General features: G+C 38.4%; 5 protein-coding genes and 1 long non-coding RNA gene across 10 annotated transcripts; 4 read left to right on the top strand and 2 right to left on the bottom strand.

Annotated features, from left to right (window-relative positions):
- Window positions 1-104: 104 nt before the first annotated feature.
- Window positions 105-3293, top strand: LOC110749670 (Tetratricopeptide repeat (TPR)-like superfamily protein). Of its 3 annotated transcripts, none has more exons than XM_021949824.2 (9): window positions 105-251; window positions 415-704; window positions 797-1070; window positions 1202-1352; window positions 1657-1879; window positions 1982-2073; window positions 2164-2299; window positions 2561-2892; window positions 2977-3293. In XM_021949824.2, exons 2-9 carry the CDS (start codon window positions 457-459, stop codon window positions 3225-3227), a joined length of 1707 nt encoding a protein of 568 aa, XP_021805516.1. In that variant the 5' UTR covers window positions 105-251; window positions 415-456; the 3' UTR covers window positions 3228-3293. The 3 variants fall into 3 exon arrangements, with proteins under 3 accessions (XP_021805516.1, XP_021805515.1, XP_021805517.1); XM_021949823.2 differs by having other exon boundaries at window positions 113-251; window positions 480-704; XM_021949825.2 differs by having other exon boundaries at window positions 150-251; window positions 430-704.
- Window positions 3294-3721: 428 nt separating this feature from the next.
- LOC110749621 (uncharacterized) lies at window positions 3722-7041 on the top strand. Its single transcript, XM_021949769.2, has 3 exons — window positions 3722-4054; window positions 5117-6032; window positions 6295-7041. The coding sequence occupies exons 2-3, from the start codon at window positions 5128-5130 to the stop codon at window positions 6776-6778; spliced, it is 1389 nt and encodes a 462-aa protein (XP_021805461.1). The 5' UTR covers window positions 3722-4054; window positions 5117-5127; the 3' UTR covers window positions 6779-7041.
- A 1021-nt stretch (window positions 7042-8062) lies between these two features.
- Window positions 8063-11630, top strand: LOC110749662 (alpha/beta-Hydrolases superfamily protein). The gene is made up of 11 exons (XM_021949815.2): window positions 8063-8296; window positions 8410-8611; window positions 8916-8998; window positions 9200-9300; window positions 9463-9558; window positions 9665-9718; window positions 10034-10182; window positions 10432-10549; window positions 10684-10771; window positions 10891-11126; window positions 11211-11630. The coding sequence occupies exons 1-10, from the start codon at window positions 8179-8181 to the stop codon at window positions 11085-11087; spliced, it is 1206 nt and encodes a 401-aa protein (XP_021805507.1). The 5' UTR covers window positions 8063-8178; the 3' UTR covers window positions 11088-11126; window positions 11211-11630.
- Window positions 11238-12480, bottom strand: LOC148297079 (uncharacterized). Of its 2 annotated transcripts, none has more exons than XR_015834132.1 (2): window positions 12112-12480; window positions 11238-12016 (listed from the first exon to the last, which is right to left on the bottom strand). It is a non-coding gene; the product is annotated as an uncharacterized LOC148297079 (long non-coding RNA). The 2 variants fall into 2 exon arrangements; XR_015834131.1 differs by having other exon boundaries at window positions 11238-11583.
- Window positions 12481-12961: 481 nt separating this feature from the next.
- On the top strand, window positions 12962-14969 carry LOC110749566 (transcription factor). 2 transcript variants are annotated; one of them, XM_088248907.1, is made up of 5 exons: window positions 12962-13121; window positions 14196-14268; window positions 14355-14410; window positions 14591-14710; window positions 14757-14969. In XM_088248907.1, exons 1-4 carry the CDS (start codon window positions 13066-13068, stop codon window positions 14703-14705), a joined length of 300 nt encoding a protein of 99 aa, XP_088105033.1. In that variant the 5' UTR covers window positions 12962-13065; the 3' UTR covers window positions 14706-14710; window positions 14757-14969. The 2 variants fall into 2 exon arrangements, with proteins under 2 accessions (XP_088105033.1, XP_021805376.1); XM_021949684.2 differs by having other exon boundaries at window positions 14591-14969.
- A 647-nt stretch (window positions 14970-15616) lies between these two features.
- On the bottom strand, window positions 15617-19497 carry LOC110749641 (protein ABIL2). Its single transcript, XM_088248906.1, has 10 exons — window positions 18967-19497; window positions 18047-18186; window positions 17702-17784; window positions 17447-17597; window positions 16828-16927; window positions 16622-16714; window positions 16481-16523; window positions 16296-16384; window positions 16057-16202; window positions 15617-15945 (listed from the first exon to the last, which is right to left on the bottom strand). Exons 2-10 carry the CDS (start codon window positions 18152-18154, stop codon window positions 15775-15777), a joined length of 984 nt encoding a protein of 327 aa, XP_088105032.1. The 5' UTR covers window positions 18155-18186; window positions 18967-19497; the 3' UTR covers window positions 15617-15774.
- Window positions 19498-20295: the final 798 nt, after the last annotated feature.

Raw genomic sequence — 20295 nt, 5'->3', positions numbered from 1 at the left:
AATACTTCGGGGTATAATTGTAAATAATAAATAAAATAACATTTGTAGAGCTAAAGCTTGAACCGACCCAGTCACCCGACCCAAACCCGGATCGTTGAGTTGACCCACTCACATCACCGACCGCCATTCTCCTTATCTTTACCGCTTTGGCAGCTTGGGTTATCTTTCGGTTTTCACTCTTCTGCAACTCCTCCTCTTACTCCAATGGCAGCTTCCCTTCTTCTCCCTTCTCCCTTTTTCAACACCTACGGGTAATCTCTCTAGTCTCTATCTCTCTGTCTTCAGATTCTCAATGTTGTTGTTGCACATACCACATATATAATTTCAGTTTTAATTGTATTGAATTATGATTCTGCTGGTTTTGATTCACCAAGGATGGATTTTTAGAAAATCATTGCCCAATTTTTTGAACAGGGATTTTTTATGTAGTTGAATTTGTTGGGTTAGTGCGCTCTCATGATCTTGCTTGAACCATTCAGGATGAGCAAGGTGTGCTTACATCACATCCAGTCGGGCCATTTTCACAAAGGCCTCACTTGCTTCTCTGGCTGTCTCCCAAAAAAGAATTCTAGCATTTTCATGGTTCCTGTTAGAGCCTTTGCCCTCTGCTGCTATGCCTCCAGAACTTTTGCTTCTGTTGGCTCATTAGATACGGATGAGGCAAGCCAAAAAAGTCATGTTTCAAATTCAAATAACTTTCAGAGGTGCAGCTATTTCCTTTTCATTTCTATTGTTTTTGGCTAAGTTTCACCATAAAATAATAAGTTACTGACTGCCCAACTTTTATGATTAGCAGGTCTGTTACTTCTTTTCAGAATTCAAGTGACAAATTGGATGGGATGAAAGATTTTGAGAGAGAACTGCAAGAGTTATTTGATGAAGTCAAAATGATGATTATGATGGGGAACCAAAATGATGCCATAGACCTACTTCAAGCCAATTATGAGGCGGTGAAGGAAAGGATGAATGCCCGTGTTAGAGGCATTGAAGAAGCTGCTACCATTGACATCATAGCTCTAGGATACATGGCTATTGGTGACTTAAAATTTGTTGATTCCCTACTGGATATGGTAATTTCTTTTTTCCTTCTATGGGGAAGGCATATATTCCTTTGAAGGGCGTGTATAGTTTTTCTCCCCCATTTCCTTCTGTAAGCTGTTATTCCTCTCCTTTTTGTTGGTGCATTTTACTGGGTGGCCAGTTGAATGAAGTTGTTGACAGTCTAAAGGATGATGAACCGCTTCTGGATTCAGTTCTCGTGCATATGGGAAGTATGTATTCAACTTTGGGGAAGTTTGAGAAATCAATGTCTGCATATAGGAGGGCTATTGGTAACATGGAGAACATTTATGGTAAGCTCTCTTGTCAAGTTGGAGCCTTTTCGCTACTCATAAACTAGTTGGCTGTTTCCAGATGGTTTTATATGACTTTTGTGGTGAATGATACTAGATGGCTAAATGACTCGATCTCCTTAAACACATTATAATAAAGTCATGATATATGTGATTTTGCATGATGAACTGAAGGATCTCTTTCTTACAGTAATATTCAATAGAACTTAGTATAGTATGAATCCATTGTAGCTTCACTTATTGTTGTATGCGAGATTTGAGGTTTTCTATCTTTATTCAATGGTTATTGCCATCTTGTCTTCAGGGAAAAATAGTGTCTTTCTTATCACACCAATTTTGGGCATGGCAAAAGTTCTCAGCTCCATTGGAAGAACTTCAAAAGCAGTAGAATTCTACCATCGTGCAATAAGTCTTCTAGAATCAAGTAGAGGTGCTGAAAGTGAGGATATGGTCATACCTTTATTTGGTGTTGGCAGTCTTTTACTCAAAGAAGGAAAGCCTGTTGAGGCAGAAACTCCTTTTCTAAGGTTTAATTGCTTTCCCCCTTTTTGTAGAATGGCTTACTTTGCTTCCTTGTGCACTGACTGAATCTTAGCAGGTTTAGTTCATTCTTTCTCGTCCTTTTGTAGAATTTTTAACATATACAAGAAGTTATATGGAGAGAATGATGGAAGAGTTGGATTGGCCATGTGTTCTCTGGCACACGTGAAGTGTGCAGTGGGTAATCATGCAATATCTCTCTCTCTCTCTCTCTCACTGTGAATAGCTTCTCAGTTTCACGTATGGGTTCATATGCTCTAATTTGCTGCAGGAGATGCAAATGAAGCCATCTCTTTATATAGAAAAGCTCTCCAGGTCATCACAACTTCCAACTATATGGCTTTAGATGACAGCATAATGGAGAAGATGAGGATAGATTTGGCAGAGTTACTTCATGCTGTTGGAAGGTACAGTTAAATTCAATATTGTTATTGGAAGTTTGGATGTTAATTTCCTATATTTCCAAATTTCATAATAGTTGTGGTTGTTTAGTGATGTTCTTTACTGATTGGTACACTTGGTAGATGTTCTTAATTATCTTCTCAGAAGTATCCTCATCTTTCTACTTCTTACATTGTAAGTTTCTGCTGACGTGAAATTAAAAAACAAGAGCCTACGGCCTACAGTTGCTCCTTTCTCTTTTAGCATATTAATTTGGATGCTTGCAGAGGGAAGGAAGGCCGAGAGCTACTGGAGCAATGTTTGATGATCACTGAGAAATATAAAGGTAAAGAAGACCCCAGCTCAGCAACACATCTTATTAATCTTGCAACGTCCCATTCGAGGTCGAAGAATTATGTGGAGGCTGAGCGCTTGCTGAGGACAAGTTTGGAGATCATGGGAAAGACAGTGGGGCCTGATGATCAATCCATCACATTCCCAATGCTGCACCTTGCCGTTACTCTCTACCATTTAAAGCGGGATGAAGAAGCTGAACAGCTTGCCCTGGAGGCTTTGCACATCCGTGAAAAAGCATTTGGAAAAGATACCCTTCCTGTTGGTATGTTGTTGTTTTCTTTATGGTCAAGTAAATGACAGGATCATTTGGTCCTCATCTGATGTGTTATGGTGATGTATTTCGCAGCGGAGGCTCTCGACTGTTTGGTGTCAATCCAAACTAGATTGATGAAGGATGATGAAGAGTTGCTGGAGCAGCTAAAGAGGGTTTTGAGCATCCAAGAGAAAGAGTTTGGCCCCGAGGGTGGGGAGGTTATGATAACCCTGAAAAAAGTTGTATTCTACTTGGACAAACTAGGGAGGAAAAACGAAATTTTCCCTTTGCAGAAAAGATTGTCTGCACTTCGAATGAAATTCAAGCAACGGATTCAACATTAACAACAATACTTGTGTTTATTCTGCGCTTGATTATTTTTTAAATACAAATTTTTATATTTCAAACGATGTCGTTTTGCGATAATTATGGAGTGCATCGTTCATTTAAAGTCAACGACAATAATTACGGTGTTGATTATGAGTTACGACAATAAGTGGAAGACACCACTCTAGTCTAGGCACCGGACCAGACGACGTAGAGTAAACAACAACAACACGTATTTTAAAATGACATGTAATATATATTGGGTTCAACTTTCGTCCTAAAATACGTACAAGTTACAGTTGGAGAATGATGTGAGATCTTTTGTTTATGTCTATTTCAGAAAAATAAAAAAACTCGGTGGGCGTTGGTTGGCCCCATATTTGTAAATTGCCAATTTGCTAAGAAACATTTCAAAGTGACACTTGACAAGTGTCACATATATATCCCTATCAAACGAATGGGATGGGATGCGGTATTGCAATTGCACATCCAATTACGGCAACGAAGATGTATTTTCCCACCAAAAATAAGGCCTGGCCTGGTACACTCTCTACATTGAGGTACAACCTCTTTAGCACAACGTACTACTTCATTCAGCACATAAAAAAGTGTCACCCAAAGTTCGGATTTTCAGCCTTCGCCGGATAGAAACAGAAAAAGGTTTAACTTCCAATTGGTCTTTTGGATATTTTACACTTCAAATCAACCAGATATCACCGCTTGCATTATTATAGCAATCAACGGTGATGTAGGAGCCAATAAAGAAGGAGGTCTCTGTGTCTGTGTCTGCGTCTTTGGATCTCAAAACAGATGCAAAATCCAGAGTACCCGCCTCCCTTTGAAGGTAGTTTTCTCTTTCTTTTCAGATTTTACAGATTCTGTTCAATACTTTGGGGTGTTAATGCTTGAATCATGATTTTTTATTGACATGGAATATGCTCATATTTGTTTGTTGGTCAATCAGTGTTTGATGTATGTTATGACGTGATTGTTTATATGCTATTGAATCTTTCAACCGTAAAAGCTTCTTTTTTTATAGCATCTATTGGGAGAAGATGGTGAAACTGGTTGAGATTTTTTCTTCTTTCTCGTTGATTTCTCAATTTCGTGGCATGATTTGAGTTGGGTATTGCTTTAATTGTGTCAATATTTCAGTTTTTTCAAAATTTAAAGGTTCTGTGGGAGTCTTGAGACGTATTTCAGTTATTTGAAGCGCTGTCTGGGACCAATTGTCAGTTTGTAGAACGTGGAACTTGATTTTAGATATTCAACTATTACAGATTGAGTATGAACTGACTTGGTATTTATAGATTTTGATTAGCTCTTCTGTGTTTGTATCATACTATCGCAGATTTTACGTTTATAGAAATTTTCTATCAATTACTTGAAGCAGAAGCACAGAGCCCTGTTTTTCACCTTGTAGAATCTGGATTTGATTTTAGACCCAGTTAAAATATTAAATACAAGTGAGTTTAGGTTTTTTTTTTCTGATTGAGCTTGTAGTTTTACTGGGTTGAGTCTTAAATTTACATAAATAACATCAATCCTTTGTTCCCTGTATCGTCTCTGTGAGGTTGTATATTGTTACTTTTGTTGTACCTCTTTGAATACAAGTTAAAGATACAATTTTAGTAAGATCTTCTCATTTTGTACCTTCATTCTTCTTTAAATGTTCCTGCCTTTCTCGGATCAGAGTTCTGTTAATTTTGTTGAGATTTGGGACTCTTGCCCACATAGTGGAATTGCGCTTTAGTACTTGAGTCTCTCTCTGCTTCGGGCAAATTTCTTTTTTCTGGTTATAAGCTTTCAAATTCCTAATTATGCATTCAGGTTATATGCCTTACCGGTTGTGCCTAACTGTATACTATAACGGATTAATATTTTGTCATTTGTAAATCTACTGCAGATAGATAAGGCATGGCAGCAGCAGAAGCACGAACTGCATGGCAGTGTAGAGCAAACTGTCGTTTTGTCCAAGAAGATGTGAGGATCGCTCCAAGATTTTCTTCCTTTCCGTCATCATCTTCATCAAAAAAAGCTGAATCTGATAGTGCACCTGAGAATGCTCCAGAAGGGATTGATCACTTCACACCAGGTTGCGTGCCTTATAACCCAAGTTCTGAACTGGCACCCAACACTAAGTGGTGGTTGAACCTGGAACCCAACTTTGGGCCTCAGAAGGAATTCACGTATGAACAACTAAAACTCCTTGAGGCTGAACTTGAAGATCTAAACTCTGGATTTGTTAATAAACCTGCCATTATTAGTGACTATTATCAGTGCAACGGCGTAATTAGAAATCAAAATGATATAAAAAGTACTGTTGATTCATTTGTGGAGCAGCCATGCAAGGTTTCTGTCACTTGTACAAAAAATGACCAGAGTAAGGGAATGCAAGAACTCAAGGCAGAAACTGGTAATGATCCTCAATTACCTAAGAAAAGGGACCCAGGGGAGTTTTGGTACTCAGATGATCATCTCATGAACTTGGATTCTTTCAACTGCTTGAGCTATGAAGAACCCAAGAAACTGTCTTCCGGTTTGGAATCCCAGTGGGGGGGAACTGAGAAAACTGAACCATGGTGGCGCTCTGCGGGTAAAGATGAGTTGGCTTCCTTGGTTGCTCAGAAGTCACTTGAACATATTGAGAATTGTGATCTTCCACGGCCCCAGATTAAGTATCGTAGAAAGGGCCCTTCTGCTTTCGACCCTAATCCATCAATTGATCAGATGGCTGAATTGGGTTTCTCCAATATGGACACTTATACATGGGGAAGCTTTACTTCAGGTCACTCAACACATGAGTCTGACAGTCCATCAAGGTATTTTTATATCTTTTACTTTACAACAGCTTTTTCAGTTGCCCACTATCATCTGGTATTCATAGAGCATTCATATTATATGAATCACATAAATTGCAAACCAATTAAAGAACTTTATGGTCTAAGTTTCATGAGGATTGAGGATCAATATGTTAATTGTATATTATTTTCCCTCTTATATGAAAGGAACAATATATTCTTTGTATCGTTCTTAAATGCTTAGTTTAATTCTGACAAGCTATATAATTTGTTTCATTTCCAGCCAAAACAATGATTACGTTACAATCAGCAAGGATGAGGTTGCAACCCAAAATAATGCAGAAGATGATCGAAGTAAAGCTGAGCTGTTGGAAGCTTTGTGTCATTCTCAAACGCGAGCGAGGAAAGCTGAGGAAGCAGCACAGCAAGCCTATACAGAGAAGGAGCACATCATCACTCTGTTTTTGAAACAGGCATCACAACTCTTTGCCTACAAGCAGTGGCTCCAATTGCTGCAACTTGAAAACTTATGCCTCCAGCGTAATAGTAAAAAAGAACCAATTTCCGGGCTCTTTCCAGCTTGCTTTCCTTGGTCCCCATACAAAGGCAGGCACATGAAGAAGGGCCAGCGCAGGGCTGGAAAGAGAAGTGGCAGACCAAGGTATGAGATTAGCAAGGGTGCTGTTGCTTTTGCACTGGGATTGGGCCTTGCTGGTGCCGGTTTGCTCCTTGGATGGACAATGGGGTGGTTGTTTCCTACTATTTAATCTTGATGCTTGTCAGTTGGTAGCTTGCTTGAATGGTATTTGCTCTTGGTGATGTGGCTGGGTTACATAGGATTGATACACGAGATTAGTAACTTTTTTCATTATCTCTAATAGTACGCATCGACTTGTTCAGATTTGTTAATCCTGTAAATACCAGAACTGGTTTTTTTGTACAAAGATGTAATTAATTATGCACATGTATGTAACCATGTAATCATGCGTATGTAACCAATCTTTATTTCATGTGTTCCCTTCTACTTGTAGATTGTCGCCTTTTGTGAATGTTTCAGTTTGAAATTGGTTGTTCAGAATTTAACGAAAGCTACTTAGTGCAGATTCTAAATCCCGAATCATGTTCAAGAACCAAGATTGAAACACGCACATGTAATACATAATACAAAATCATAGAACCACATTTGCCATGTGAGATATTATTGTTGGATAGGAACAACGAACGAGGCTGGACCTTGTCACCATCACTCTAAACCGACCATACTACGCAGAATCAACCACCTTATATCTGCCACGATTTTCCTTCCAACCACTCATTATCCGAAGAGAAAAACAAAACCACAGACCAAACACTCCTCCTTGGCGTTGTTCCAAAATTTGGATTGAAGTTTCAAACTTTTGTTTTTCTGTCAACAAACCCACAAGTCCAACAACACTTGATAAGGCACTTTTATGAAAAATGTAAGTGTAGATTAAAAATACACAAGAATTTAGATTACTAGCATCTAATCTAAACACTGTTTATTTGCACTGTTGCCAATTGGTAAAGGTCATTGAGTTGACAAAGGGAATTCAAACTTCTGGAATAAGTGCTTTGAAAACCGAAGGCGTCTCTTGTTTGACTCGCATCATTGCTTTAATAATGCCCCTAATTACTGTTTGCTCCTTAACCTTTTAGCTTTTGGGGTCTAATTACATGATTGATTAACAAGATATAAGGGTAAAAAGGACCCATCAAAAATAAATTTGTCTAAAGAAAGTGACAAATGAACCCACGAATTGTTCTTAAAGTAACATTTTAATATGAGATTAGTTAACAAGTAGATTTGAAAATGTGAACAATGCCATTGTGCACCCCAAAGAAAAAAATAAGTATAAATAAACAAAAGCATACATATGCTTAGTGTCTTCCCCCCACTTTTATTGGCTGAGTTTGTTGACTTTGACCCCATCCGGCTTAGCGGACTATTCCACTACATGGCAACAGCCGCCCATTTTTTGCCACGTATTCCCGCCGACCTTCTAGACCATATTAAAGGATACACCCAGACCCAAAACATAGCCATATTCTCATGTTCGTTTCCGGCATCTGAACGAAACGCAGATTGTGCCTGACCTCCCTGCCTTTCTCTAAAACCTCTTTCACTCGTTCGTTCATCATCAAGACGATGCCGTATTGCGAGGTCGGGTCGCGGCAGAATGCCACTGGCGACAAGCTCAACAATGGAATCCAAATTTTCTATAGAACCTACGGTCAGGGACCGACCAAGGTCCTCCTCATCATAGGTCGCCGATCAAGATTCAATCTTTTCTTATACAATATTAACTTTTGATATTTTACGAACTGAGTTTTGGTCGGAGTTTTCTGGGTTGTTGATAAATTTGCAATGGATTGTCAGGATTGGCGGGGACTCACGATTCATGGGCCCCACAAATCCAGGGACTGACAGGGTCCGTTACACCCAATGATGATGATGAAAGGAGGGCCGCCGATGGCTGTGACAATGAGGCTGGTTTTAGTGGCGGTGGGATCGAGGTCTGTGCCTTCGATAACCGTGGTATGGGTCGGAGCTCCGTGCCCACCAAAAAATCCGAATATACGTGAGTTTCGTTACTTCATTAATTTGAAAAAGTCAATTTTGTTCTAGCTCTATAAAATCCATATTGAATTTTTTTTTTTTAAAGATTGCTTTTTCTCAGTATGGAACTGGGTTAGTTAAAGCCTTCTCATCAATGCACTTTATGAAACCTATTGGCTAGTTCAGTTCTCTTTTTTATGGAATTTGATAAAAAAACTGATTTACATTTATTTTGTATTTGAAGTTTCCCATTAATTAAACTTCTGTCAAACCTACTTATTTAAGAGAGTTTAGTTGAATTATGGTATCTAGCTGTTTTGTTGCAGAACAAAAACAATGGCAAAGGATGCAATTGCTCTGATGGATCATTTAGGCTGGAGAGAAGCCCATGTTTTCGGGCATTCCATGGGTGAGTCTATGATTCTGAGGTTCCTTGCAAGGTTTTTGCCAGTCTATGATTAAGTTAATCCTGGCTTTTGGCACTGAGTCACTTACTGGATGACAAACAGTGAGCTGAATTTTCTTTGTAGCAATACTTTTTTTTTTCGTTTTCCGCATTTCATTTGAATTCAAATTCTTTAGTCTGACTTGAATTGTACTACCACAACAGGAGCTATGATAGCCTGCAAATTAGCAGCAATGGTGCCTGATAGAATTTTGTCATTGGCTTTGCTTAATGTGACTGGAGGAGGTTTTGAATGTTTACCAAGGGTTTGTATATATCTTGTCATTGCTGCATTAATTTTTTCTTTTACCAAGCATTCTCCTATGACAAGAGAGTTAATTATGCTCACTGCCCATGAAGTTGAAACAGTATATCAGTTTGCAGTTGAAGTTGACATTTTTCTCATTGATATGTTCAATATTTTGCAGCTTGACCGACACACATTATCAATTGCTGTCCGTTTCTTAAGGGCAAAGACTCCTGAGCAAAGGGCAGCTGTTGACTTGGACACCCACTACTCCAAGGTCCAAACTGCTTTGCATTCTATCATTTTGCTGTCTGTTAACTCTGCATCAATAATCAGTGAATGAAAAAGCGGCTTTCTCACACATTTACTCTATTAATGTGCAGGGATATCTTGAGGAATATGTTGGATCCAACACGAGAAGGGCAATTTTATATCAAGTAAGCCCTTAAAATTTGCGATAAAATTCAAAGAAAAAAATTGCGGTATTCATATCTGTGAATGAGAATCACAAATATGTTACAAGGAGTATTCCAGCAACTCGTCTAGGGAATCTGTTTGATATCATTATAAGGAACTTTTTTGTAAAATAGGAGGATTAATTTGGGATCTGTAGTTTGGAGTTTTCAGATTTAAAGGAACTAACTTCTTATTGAATTATTTTGATATTTAATTATTGCTGGCAATGGGTTCAGGGTTAACTTTAGTATAATTGTAGCATAAGATCCATTACCTGATCTAGAACCTGTTTCCAGGAATATGTAAAAGGCATATCAGCAACTGGGATGCAGTCTAACCATGGTTTCGAGGGTCAAGTCAATGCATGCTGGACGCATAAGATGAAACGAATGGAAATAGAATTGATCCGCTCTGCAGGATTTCTTGTTTCAGTCATTCATGGAAGGTGCAGTCATACATACTATGCAGTGCATTTCAGATGTCATTTCTTTTTCTTCTTCAAGATAGGACTATCAGTTGGGCTGGAATTTGTATGCCTACAAAAAGGCAATGGTTCATATGTACATTTCCGGCTCTGAATAAAAACTATCATCTCTGTAATGAAGTTTTTAGATGGAACTTGTAAATTGTGATTTTCCATTTCATTGCATCACAATTCTTTGAAAAACCAACTTGACATTCATTAAATTTACAGGCATGATGTCATTGCTCAAATATATTATGCAAGGCGACTGGCAGAGAAGCTGCACCCTGTTGCTAGAATGGTAGATCTTCCTGGAGGGCATCTAGTGAGTCATGAGAGGACGGAAGAGGTATGTTTTCCTTGTGGTAGATTTGAATAACAAAGTAGGTCATTATTTACAAGATTATATTGTAATCAGTGATATGATTCATTTATGCTCGACAGTGGAAATGATTTGCAACTTTAATTTATTACACATATCAGGTCAACAAAGCTCTTATTGAGTTGATCAAGGCATCAGAAGCAAAAACAGAGCCACATGATTGGACAAATTTGCCTGAAAAAAGTTTGGGTAAGCAATTCAACTTAAAAGGAACTGTTATCTCACTATTCTGTATGATAGCATGTATTAATGGACAGCATGCCTGCTGTGTTTTGTGAATTTGTGCTAATATATGCTTTCGTTTACAGGGTGGATGGCTACAAGAATGTCGCTAATCAGAAAAAGAACTGGTGAAGGGAACAGTGTATCTTTCATGTGCAATATGTTCGAAAAGCTACATCTTTGCCTCTTATACCTCTTTGGCCTCTTTGCATTGGCATTTGAGAATGCAAGGAGAACTTTCAGAAGTATGAAACCAGCTAGAATTGGACATTCCATCACATAGGCTGAGACAAGATAGCCACTAGACCAACATGTTTTACTGGTAAATTACTTTATTTTTCCTTCAAGAGTTCATTTAATAGACCAAGTGAAGTTCAACAATTGACATTGTTGTTACTTTCAACAGGGGTTTATCAATTTTTCATTTTGTTGGCAATTTGGCACTGCCGAATGTATTTAAGCGGTTGGCGCTCCCAAGTAAATGTGGTGAAGAGTTCCCACTGCGAGTATAAGCCAGAATTTATAGGCAATACAGACATGTTGCAGATGGAGGCAGGAATGGAGAGAGATCACAAGGGCCAATATTTAGGCAGATCCCAATCCTCATTCACTTGCAACATACGATGCTAATTCATCCATTTATTATTTGTACTTTACCACAACGAGTCCTTACAAATGGCACCTTTTACAGAACACAGATTAAGCCTCCAGAATGAGAGGGAAAAATAATAGGGGGTTTTCTATTTGTATCCATCTTTCTGCTATTGTATCAACTTTCCCTGCAAAAAGTTCCCATTTTACATATATATTATTTCAATTTTTTAAATTTCAAGTACATTCATTCTTGCATCCCACCTCTAAAGACTTTGAATTAAGCAAAATTTTGGGTGTTGAACCTCGAAACTCAAGATCTTTGCATATGATATGGATTAAGATATCAAACTTTATACAGCCAATCAGCAGCATCACAAGTTTACCTCAAACAAACATATATATTGAGATAAGGAACGGATATCATGCATGCCTAGTAAATTCTTATGTTTATCATACATGCCTTTATTCAAAAGAAAGCAGAGCATCAAAGCGAATATCATTTTAAGACATGTCGTATGTACTTATGTTCATAAAGAAACAGTAAATTTTAAGGAAAGCAGAGCCTGCAAATTTGTATGTATAAACCGCACGACAGAATTTCATGGACAATTCTCAACCCTGGAATTATTATACGGCAGAAACATATAAACTATAAGAAAAAAAGAAGCAAAACCCAAGTTTAGATATAAGAGATAGAGAGAGAGAATACGTGCCTGGCACTTGCAGGTGTCTGAGAGATATATCAGAGCGTTGTATGTGCTCTTTGCTTTGTTGAGAAGGTAACCAAAATAAAAGAAAGAAAGAAAGAAAGAAAGAAAGAAAGAAAGGTTTGGATGGCGAGGGAGATGCTTTGTTGTGCTGAAAAATATACCATCTTCTCAACTCTGATGAGCAACTGAGAGTTATATAGCATGGCAGATATACTACTCGAATATACCAATATGCCTTGCAAGTAAACCTCAACAACCTAATTTCTGTAGTTTTCTCCCACTACTAAGAGCATCTCCACCCACAAGGGCTAAGTCTAAGGCAATGGCAAGCAAGGGCTGCCACTATTCACGTGAATAGTATCAGCCTTTGCATTTGTGGTTCCACCCACAAGGGCTAAGTCTAGGGCAAGTCTAAGGCAAGAAAGGAAAAAAATATTATGCAACAAAATATAAACAATTTAGAAAGTAAATAAAATTGTTATGTATTTATAGGGAAAGCATCTATAATTTTTTGGTATTTTAAAAAAAAAATTTGAAAATTTTTTGGATATTTTTTGAAATTTTTTAAATATTTTTTTGGTCGCTGACGTCAGCGTGACGTCAGCATGACGTCACAAAACTCGGTTTGAAGCCCAGGCAAAACCTGCCCTTGGGCTTGCCCGGGCTGGTGGGACCCACGCCAAACCAGGCTGCAGGCTGCAGCGCTGGAGCTGCTTGGGCTTGCAAGGGGGGCCTTTTGCCCGGTTCTTCTCCTGCGCTGGAGATGCTCTAAGGGTAGTTGTGTCATTCGAATACCCCACCCAATTCGTTAAAATTAGGGATCAAGCACGTGACAGAATTACCAGCAGAGTCTTCATTTTACTTCCAAACCTCCAAACGCAGCGTTTTGTTCATCTTGAACCCGATAAACCCCCGACATTTTGCTCATCCTTTCCAACTTCTCAGCTCCACAGGACTATGGCTGCTGTAGCTTCTGACAAGGCAGATGGCCAAACCCAGCGGGAATTTAACTGGTTATACTCTCTCCCTTTCCTCTCTTATATTTCAATATGTAATTTTGTTCTGGTTCTGTCTTTTGGCGTCTCTTTGCTTTTTGTAATTTAAGTCAACAGTTCAACTGGGTTTTTCTGGGTTTTGATTATCTTCCTCTTTCAAGCACATAGGGACCAAAAAGTAAATATTTTTTTTAATGATTTAATGATTTTCCATTATGGGTCACTTTGTTCCTATCACGTATCTGTTAAAAACATTAGTTATGGTGATGTAGTTCAAGCTGAATTTGTTTTTTTCTCATAAAGTTGCCTTCTTGATTATCTGTTTCGATGAATCTCAGTGTGTAGTCTCTCAGGTAACTTCCAAGTTTTTCCATTTTTTTCTTCTGCTTTTATGTATGTGTAGCTTGTATGCTTGCTTTTATGGTCTTTTCATCTCATCCCATTGAGCTTCTCTGTTATGTGTTCCCCATTTTTGTAATATTAATATAATATTTGCAGGCTGTAGCTTTTTCTTCCATGTTATATCCGAACTCATGTGTTCCTTACAGTTTTGCAATATGCACAGTAACCGGGCATAATGAGATTCATCATTGGAAGACATATTAAATGTCTTGGAGAAGTTGAATTGGTCCTATATTTTCAACATTTCGCTTCAGTTTTAGATTTTTCTAATTTATGATTGGAGCTAACTTGGGGGGATTCATAGGTGCTAATATGTGGTTTTCAGCATTGTTAGGGAGGAGTTCTAGAGCTCCTAATTAGGTAGGTAGATCAAGATATGCCGAGGTTAACCCTCTTTAAGAAAATTGGGTGAGGTTTCTGAGATTGCTCTAGATATTTTTTAGAATACACTTTAAATGAGAAAATTGTCATTTGAAATTTTCAAAACAGCAGTCTCTCTTTTTGTACCAAATTTGCATCAAGGACTACAGTACTATGAACAATTGAGTGACCTGGTAAAGTTTTCCAATGGTTGTGCTTCTATGGGAAGTGGAGATCATTTATCCAACTTTCATCATTTACAATCAGTCTTTGAGAATTCTTTAACCCACAGGGGAATATTGTTATCTTAGATTGAAATTTTGTCTGCAGTGACTTGGAGGTAGATTATGAGTCTGAGGAAAGCGCTTCTATTGTCTATGCAGCATTAGCTGTTGATAAGGAGGTGATTTTTCATATGCTTAATCTATGTCTTGCTTACTTCAATAGTGATTCAGTTAGCATCTTATCTGATTCCATTTATAATTGCAGTTGCAACCAGATAAGGTGAAGAGGCAGATGTCAGTTTCTAATGGAAAGCTTTCAGTGTAAGCAAATTTCTTTCTTCGTGAGCCTTAATTGTTCAAACTTTTGTCGAAGAATGATTTTGATAGTAATGTTTCTGATGCAAGAAAGTGCTATATCGGAGAGGGGGAGTAACAATATTTTTCTTTCTGCCTATTTATTTTCTACTGAATCTGTGGTGGTTGTTTTTATCCTATGTACAGGCACTTTGAGGCTGTTGAGGCAAGATTTCTTCGAGCATCATATAGTGCATTTGTGGATGTATTGACACTTGCCACAAAAACAATTGAAGAATTCGGAAAAGGAATGGAATTGTGACCATGAAATGAGCTGTAATGTAGCACAATGAGTCAAAAGTTGGTGTTTGTGGAACTTTTCAAAGCATGAATTGTAGTTTGATTTTTTAGCTTCGGACCTATAAGATATCTGGAAAGAAGGTTGTCGTTCTACAGTATACTACTTGTGATTCAGTGTTGTCCTTTAAGACCACTTTCATCCATTTGCCATGGCAAAAGGTAAGGGGAGGTAAGGGCAATTACTGTTTATGTGAATAGTGACTGCCTTAGTAATTTTTTTGATGCATTTCTACCCCTTGCCATGGCAACCACTATTCATGTGAGATATGAGGAGAGGAATTTGTATAAGAGTTTTGGTGTGGGAAGGGAAGAATATGGCTAGGTATTTATAGAAAAAAAATTCTGGTTTTTTTCCCTTCTGTCTTCATTTTTTTGGGTATTTAAATTGGTTGCAAACATCACAATTATGTCAACGTGAGGTCAGCTTGCTTAGGCAGCAGCCCATGCAAGTCTTGTGTTTGGGCTTGCCTAGGCTAGTGGAGCCCAGCACTTGCCCTATCAAGCCTTGGCTGCTGGAAACGGGATTAGGGGCCGAGGGGGCCTCTTGCCCGGGCTAGCCCCTCCCGCTGGAAATGCTCTAACCGAGCTTTTAAATGGGATTTCTGGGGTGACTTCAACTTGGTTTGCAGCGGCAATGAAGTTCATTTGTTCACGATCTTATGCACTGCAATCTCAGCATTGCAATTTTTACCTAGAATAAAATCTCAACCGCACATGAATTTTTGTGAAGTTGCCGACAGATTAGGCCATTTAAGGTGGCAACTAAACGACAACGTAGTTCCTCCCAACATAACATAGTGGTACAGAGAAGCTTTTCTCTTTCTTTCAAACTTGTTGCAGCTAATGTCGTCTAATGATTGACGCTAAAATGCATTACCCAGCAAACTTCTGAAATGATATATAACATTTGATATATAATGTTTATAAGATTTCAAAAACATACATTGCTTTATAAAAAGAAAAGGAAATCAAACAAAGGGTAAAGCTGAAAGAAAAACTATGCAGTAATTTTCTGCTTCCAATGTCCATTCTCAGTATTCGTCCAAGTAAGTGTATAGCATGTCGTCTTTCTTTGACTTGCGCCGGCTAAGCAGGGCTTTGAGGAGGCGTTTACTTTTGCTGGGGTATTGTTCAACCTCTCTTCCATTTTCCCTTTCAGCATGTAATCGCATTGAAGCTGATTTACGAGGCTCCGAAGGGTACTGGCATATGCATAAACATTTTACTTTATAAGTATCTCTATAGAAGGGAATGGAGGCAAGTATATGAACTAGTGAAAATGCAGGTAAAGTCAATCCAATTCCCACACTCACCCGTCGTCTTGCATTAGAAGGATTCGGAGTGGTCGGCCTACTTGAGTTTGGGGTAGTTGACTGACTTTTGTTCGGGGTCGTTGGCCTACTTGCAAGAGATCCAGACCGTAAAAGTGGAAACCGATGAGGTGAAACTGTTCGCTTCTCTGATTCAACAGTAAACAGCATCATAGTCAGATTCTAAATGGCCAATTCATTATAAAGGTTTCAATATCACAATGGCTAACAAGCATACGCACCTAATTCCTTTTTGGGCATGGTAGATGTAAAAGAAAAAACTCCAGGCCGCTGGGAAGGTTGTGGAGAAGGAGATGGAGAACGCCCTTTGCTGCACAATGCAGGACCAAGATTATCATATGATCCTATATGACAGATTAACCTGGGTTACAAGCTTGGTTCAAACAAGTGCTGCAACAATATTTACCTGACCGTAGGTGGGGGGGTTTCTCCAATGGTAGCACGAACAGCTTTTAGGAATCCAATCAGATTACAACAAGAACAAAGTTATGTTAAACAATTGCTTACTTATATGCATTGAAACAAAATGGAAGATAAAGCATGGTACCATTCCGAAATTGATGCCATTCATCTTCATCATCTAGGTTGCAACCTTCGTATTTGGATTTAGTTTTGTTGGCACCACGCATGGTCTCACCAACTGAACATGAATTTAAGTTTTAAGAATTATCTCTTAAAAGCGGACAAAAATTACAAAATGGGGAGAGTGCTTAAAGTAACAAAAAATATATTGAGAGGAAGCTGAGTATTTGCCTGGCAAGATGTACCGCTTGTGGTATTTCGGAGTATCTATCACTGATGACTGTTGGGAAAGACCCTCATGATCAATATATTCTTGGCATGTCCTTAGCCTCTAACGAACCACAAAAAAGAAAAGAAAATTGTCAGCGTCTCTTAAGTATTGGTTTCTTGTGATTGAAAAACATAACTAGAAATTAACGGAGTTGAGTATGGTCTATGGTGCAGTAATTCACACAATGTTGTTGAATCGACTTTGGGCTCTCCTAAAAGGAATTACTACTCCTTGCTGTGTAGCATAAGAGTTTCACTGAAATTAAAATACCCACCAAACAATAAAATGTGATCTGGGAAACATTTGTCATGCAAAACTTTTGACTAATAAACTATGAACCTGTAGAAGAAGTTGGCTTTTTAGCAGACCAACAATTGAAGCAGGTATATCATGTGAGCCAATCTACATGGAAACTTAATTATCCTCTACCAAACCCAAAAAAGCCAGTTTCCACTGATCTTTTAAATAGAAACAGACATCAGACAAGCTTGTTCAAGATTTCTTTTATATAGATAGCCCTGAATCAGAAGTGTCTACCGGATGACTGACAATGGCATTACTTTAACAATTTAACCTTACCTGTTCAATGCAAGATACCCGAAATTCTGTGCCGGAAACTTCATCCACTTTTTCATCAAAGAAATCATTAACCTTATATGTCACAGAACCCAAATGGTCCACTGTATTCACGAGAGCTTTAATGGCATAATCTTTCAATGTTTCTACCACTCTGCATAATAGGAGGGAATTTTTTTTCTTCTTTTTAAAATAATGACATAAAAGAAAAGAAATATTTATGAAAAACCCAAACTTCCACGAGTCAAAATAACTCACATATGTTTCTGGTCATCATTTGTGTATGATAGTTCAAAGTACTCTGCCGCTGAATATAATTGTGTTCTCAAATTCTTCAAATCCTGAAAAAGTAATGCAACGCGCAAGCAAATCATAGAACTTCAGTTGCAAGGGTCTCTGACTGAAAAAATTATAAAACTCTACAAAGAGATATTTCCACCATCACAAACTAACTGCCCTCGGATTCCGATATTTTTGATTGAGGTATACAGAAAACCAAAGATTTGATTTTTCCAGATGATTAATTTAAACCCCCTGTACATTTCATTGAACTCGCAAAACTAAGAACCAACTAACAATAATCTTTAAGCAGAAGAGTAGTACCTTGAGACTATCAGAGAAGAGCAAGCTCTGATGCATAGAAACCTCATCAAAATTAGATGCTACTCGTGGGACGGGCATACTAGATGTAGTCATTGTTCCCATGAGCATAAACGTGGAAAGTGAACTAAGATTTCCTTATGCTGCAAACAATCATGATAAGAACTTAAAAGACTAGGCCAAGTAGGGGGTCAAAAAACCCAACAGCAAGAACACATGAGGTTATAGTGAGGTAATGCACAACTCAGCATCCAAAACCCATGAAAAATCTGAAATCACCTCCCCCCGAAAAGAAAAAAAGAAAACAATGTGTGTAGGAGAGAGCGAGAAACGGAGGAAGAGTGAGGTTATGCACCAATAAAAATCCCATTTCAATTTTTAATTTTTAAACTGATTAAGCAACACCAAGTGTGTGTGTGTGTGTGTGTCTGCGCAAGAAAGAGAGGAGAGCGTCTCCTTTAACAATTAATTAATAAAATACCAGAAGCTACTATTTTAATTAGACAATAGCCGTGCCAGAGATAAAAAGAATATATGGGAATAAGAAAATGAACAGCATAAAGATAGTGCTTTGCCACATTTCCGCAACCATTTCAGACAGGAAAATCAACAGAAAAATATACTAAACACTTGAAAACACATAAAGCTCATTTTATCTGCATTTCACCAACAATAAAAGCTGTCAAATTTCAGTACCATCTCTTTTATTGTTGAGATAATCGTTGGTTTTCATGCTTTTCTTGTTCAAATAGGTAATGCTGGAAAGGAAAAGGAATAGTAAATTACATAAAGAGGGTGACTGACATCACAATCCTAACAAACATCAAAATCTGCAAAATTTCACAACTTTTTCTTTTTACAGGAGGAAATCCTGGAAATGAAAAGCAATTGAATGCATTATGCCTTTTCAAAGATAAGCTCACCTCAACCAACCATGAGCAGTTGCATTAGCCCAGTTGAAAGTTGTTCTTTTCTCCGGTCATTTTGTTCTCTCTCAAACAGCGTAACAAAAATCTAAAGGGGTATATTTGAAAGCAAGCTAACCACTAACCTTAGTGAATGCTCTTCTGGAGCTGAAAGCGCAACTACCCAGAAGTCCAAAACCCAGTAACCGCCTTCCCAATTCGAAGCAGGAGTATGTGAAACCTAAATGGTGAAGAAGAAGGGCAAAGTAGAAAATAAATAGACAGGCCACTGGTTGACAGTGACCACTATGGTTTGGTATAAGATTTGACTAAAGCACAGAAAACGACAACTCTAGTTTGGGAGATTCAAATACCATGAGGACTAGAAAAACAGCACAGGACTTGCGAAAAGAGAGAGAGAGGGAGAGGAGGGGACATCCATCAAGGCGAGCACGTCTGTGTGTAGGCAAGGAATCTGAGGCACTTCGATTTCAGAAGATTTTTAAAGAGAGCAAAAGTCTGTCCTTTTGGTAGCAAGAAGAACAGGTGATTAATTTAGGCCTCCCTTTCCCTCATCATTAGCCACTTAGTGGGTCCTACTTCCTTGGTGTTTTTTAAAACATTTCTTGGTATCATTGGGTCCCACTGTCTCTAAACACAAACAGTGACCACACCCAAAAATTGGAAATTGCAATGTTGTTTTTATCCAGTTCAATGTTGTTGAGCCTCTATGTTGGGTCTCCCTCCCTCCCTCCCACTTGTTATTGTTGTGGTGGTGTGGTGGTACCGTGGTAGAGAAGGAGAGGGTTCATGGGTTCCACTTTCTTCTCAGAAATGGTTTGAAACGTTGAAAGCTTTGGGCTTTGTGGAAGTTCCCATCAAACATCAAAACCTCTAGCCTTTCTTCTGTTTCTTGGCCAACCCATACATTATACATACATGATAAAACAAAACAATGGAGTGGAATTGGATAAGAGAAGATGTTGTGGTTGTGGTTGTGGACAATGGCTGCTCTGCTGAATTGGCTACAAAATTGCTTTTCAATCTAGTGGGTTGAAAAGAAAAGCACATGTCAAAAGACCACGCCATAGATAGATGAGTGGAGTGGGCATTACATAATATAAATCAAAGGCGTGACCTTGGAGGCACTCATGCTGCCTGGATTTGAACGCGCAATCTAACATTAAACAAACTCATCAACAACGACATGCATCATGTATGTAGATAGAAACAGAGAGGAAGAAGAAGAACCCCACCACCACATAACATCATTTCGGACTTCTGAGAGTCTCCTCCAGTTCCAAATTTCCAATGCACCAAATCTCAATTGATCAACGGTTGATGATG

Source organism: Prunus avium, chromosome 2 (assembly GCF_965620075.1).
Source record: "Prunus avium chromosome 2, drPruAviu1.hap1.1, whole genome shotgun sequence".
NCBI lineage: Eukaryota > Viridiplantae > Streptophyta > Magnoliopsida > Rosales > Rosaceae > Prunus > Prunus avium.
Note: the sequence above shows the minus strand (reverse complement) of the source record. Positions and strands in the feature narration are given on the sequence as shown.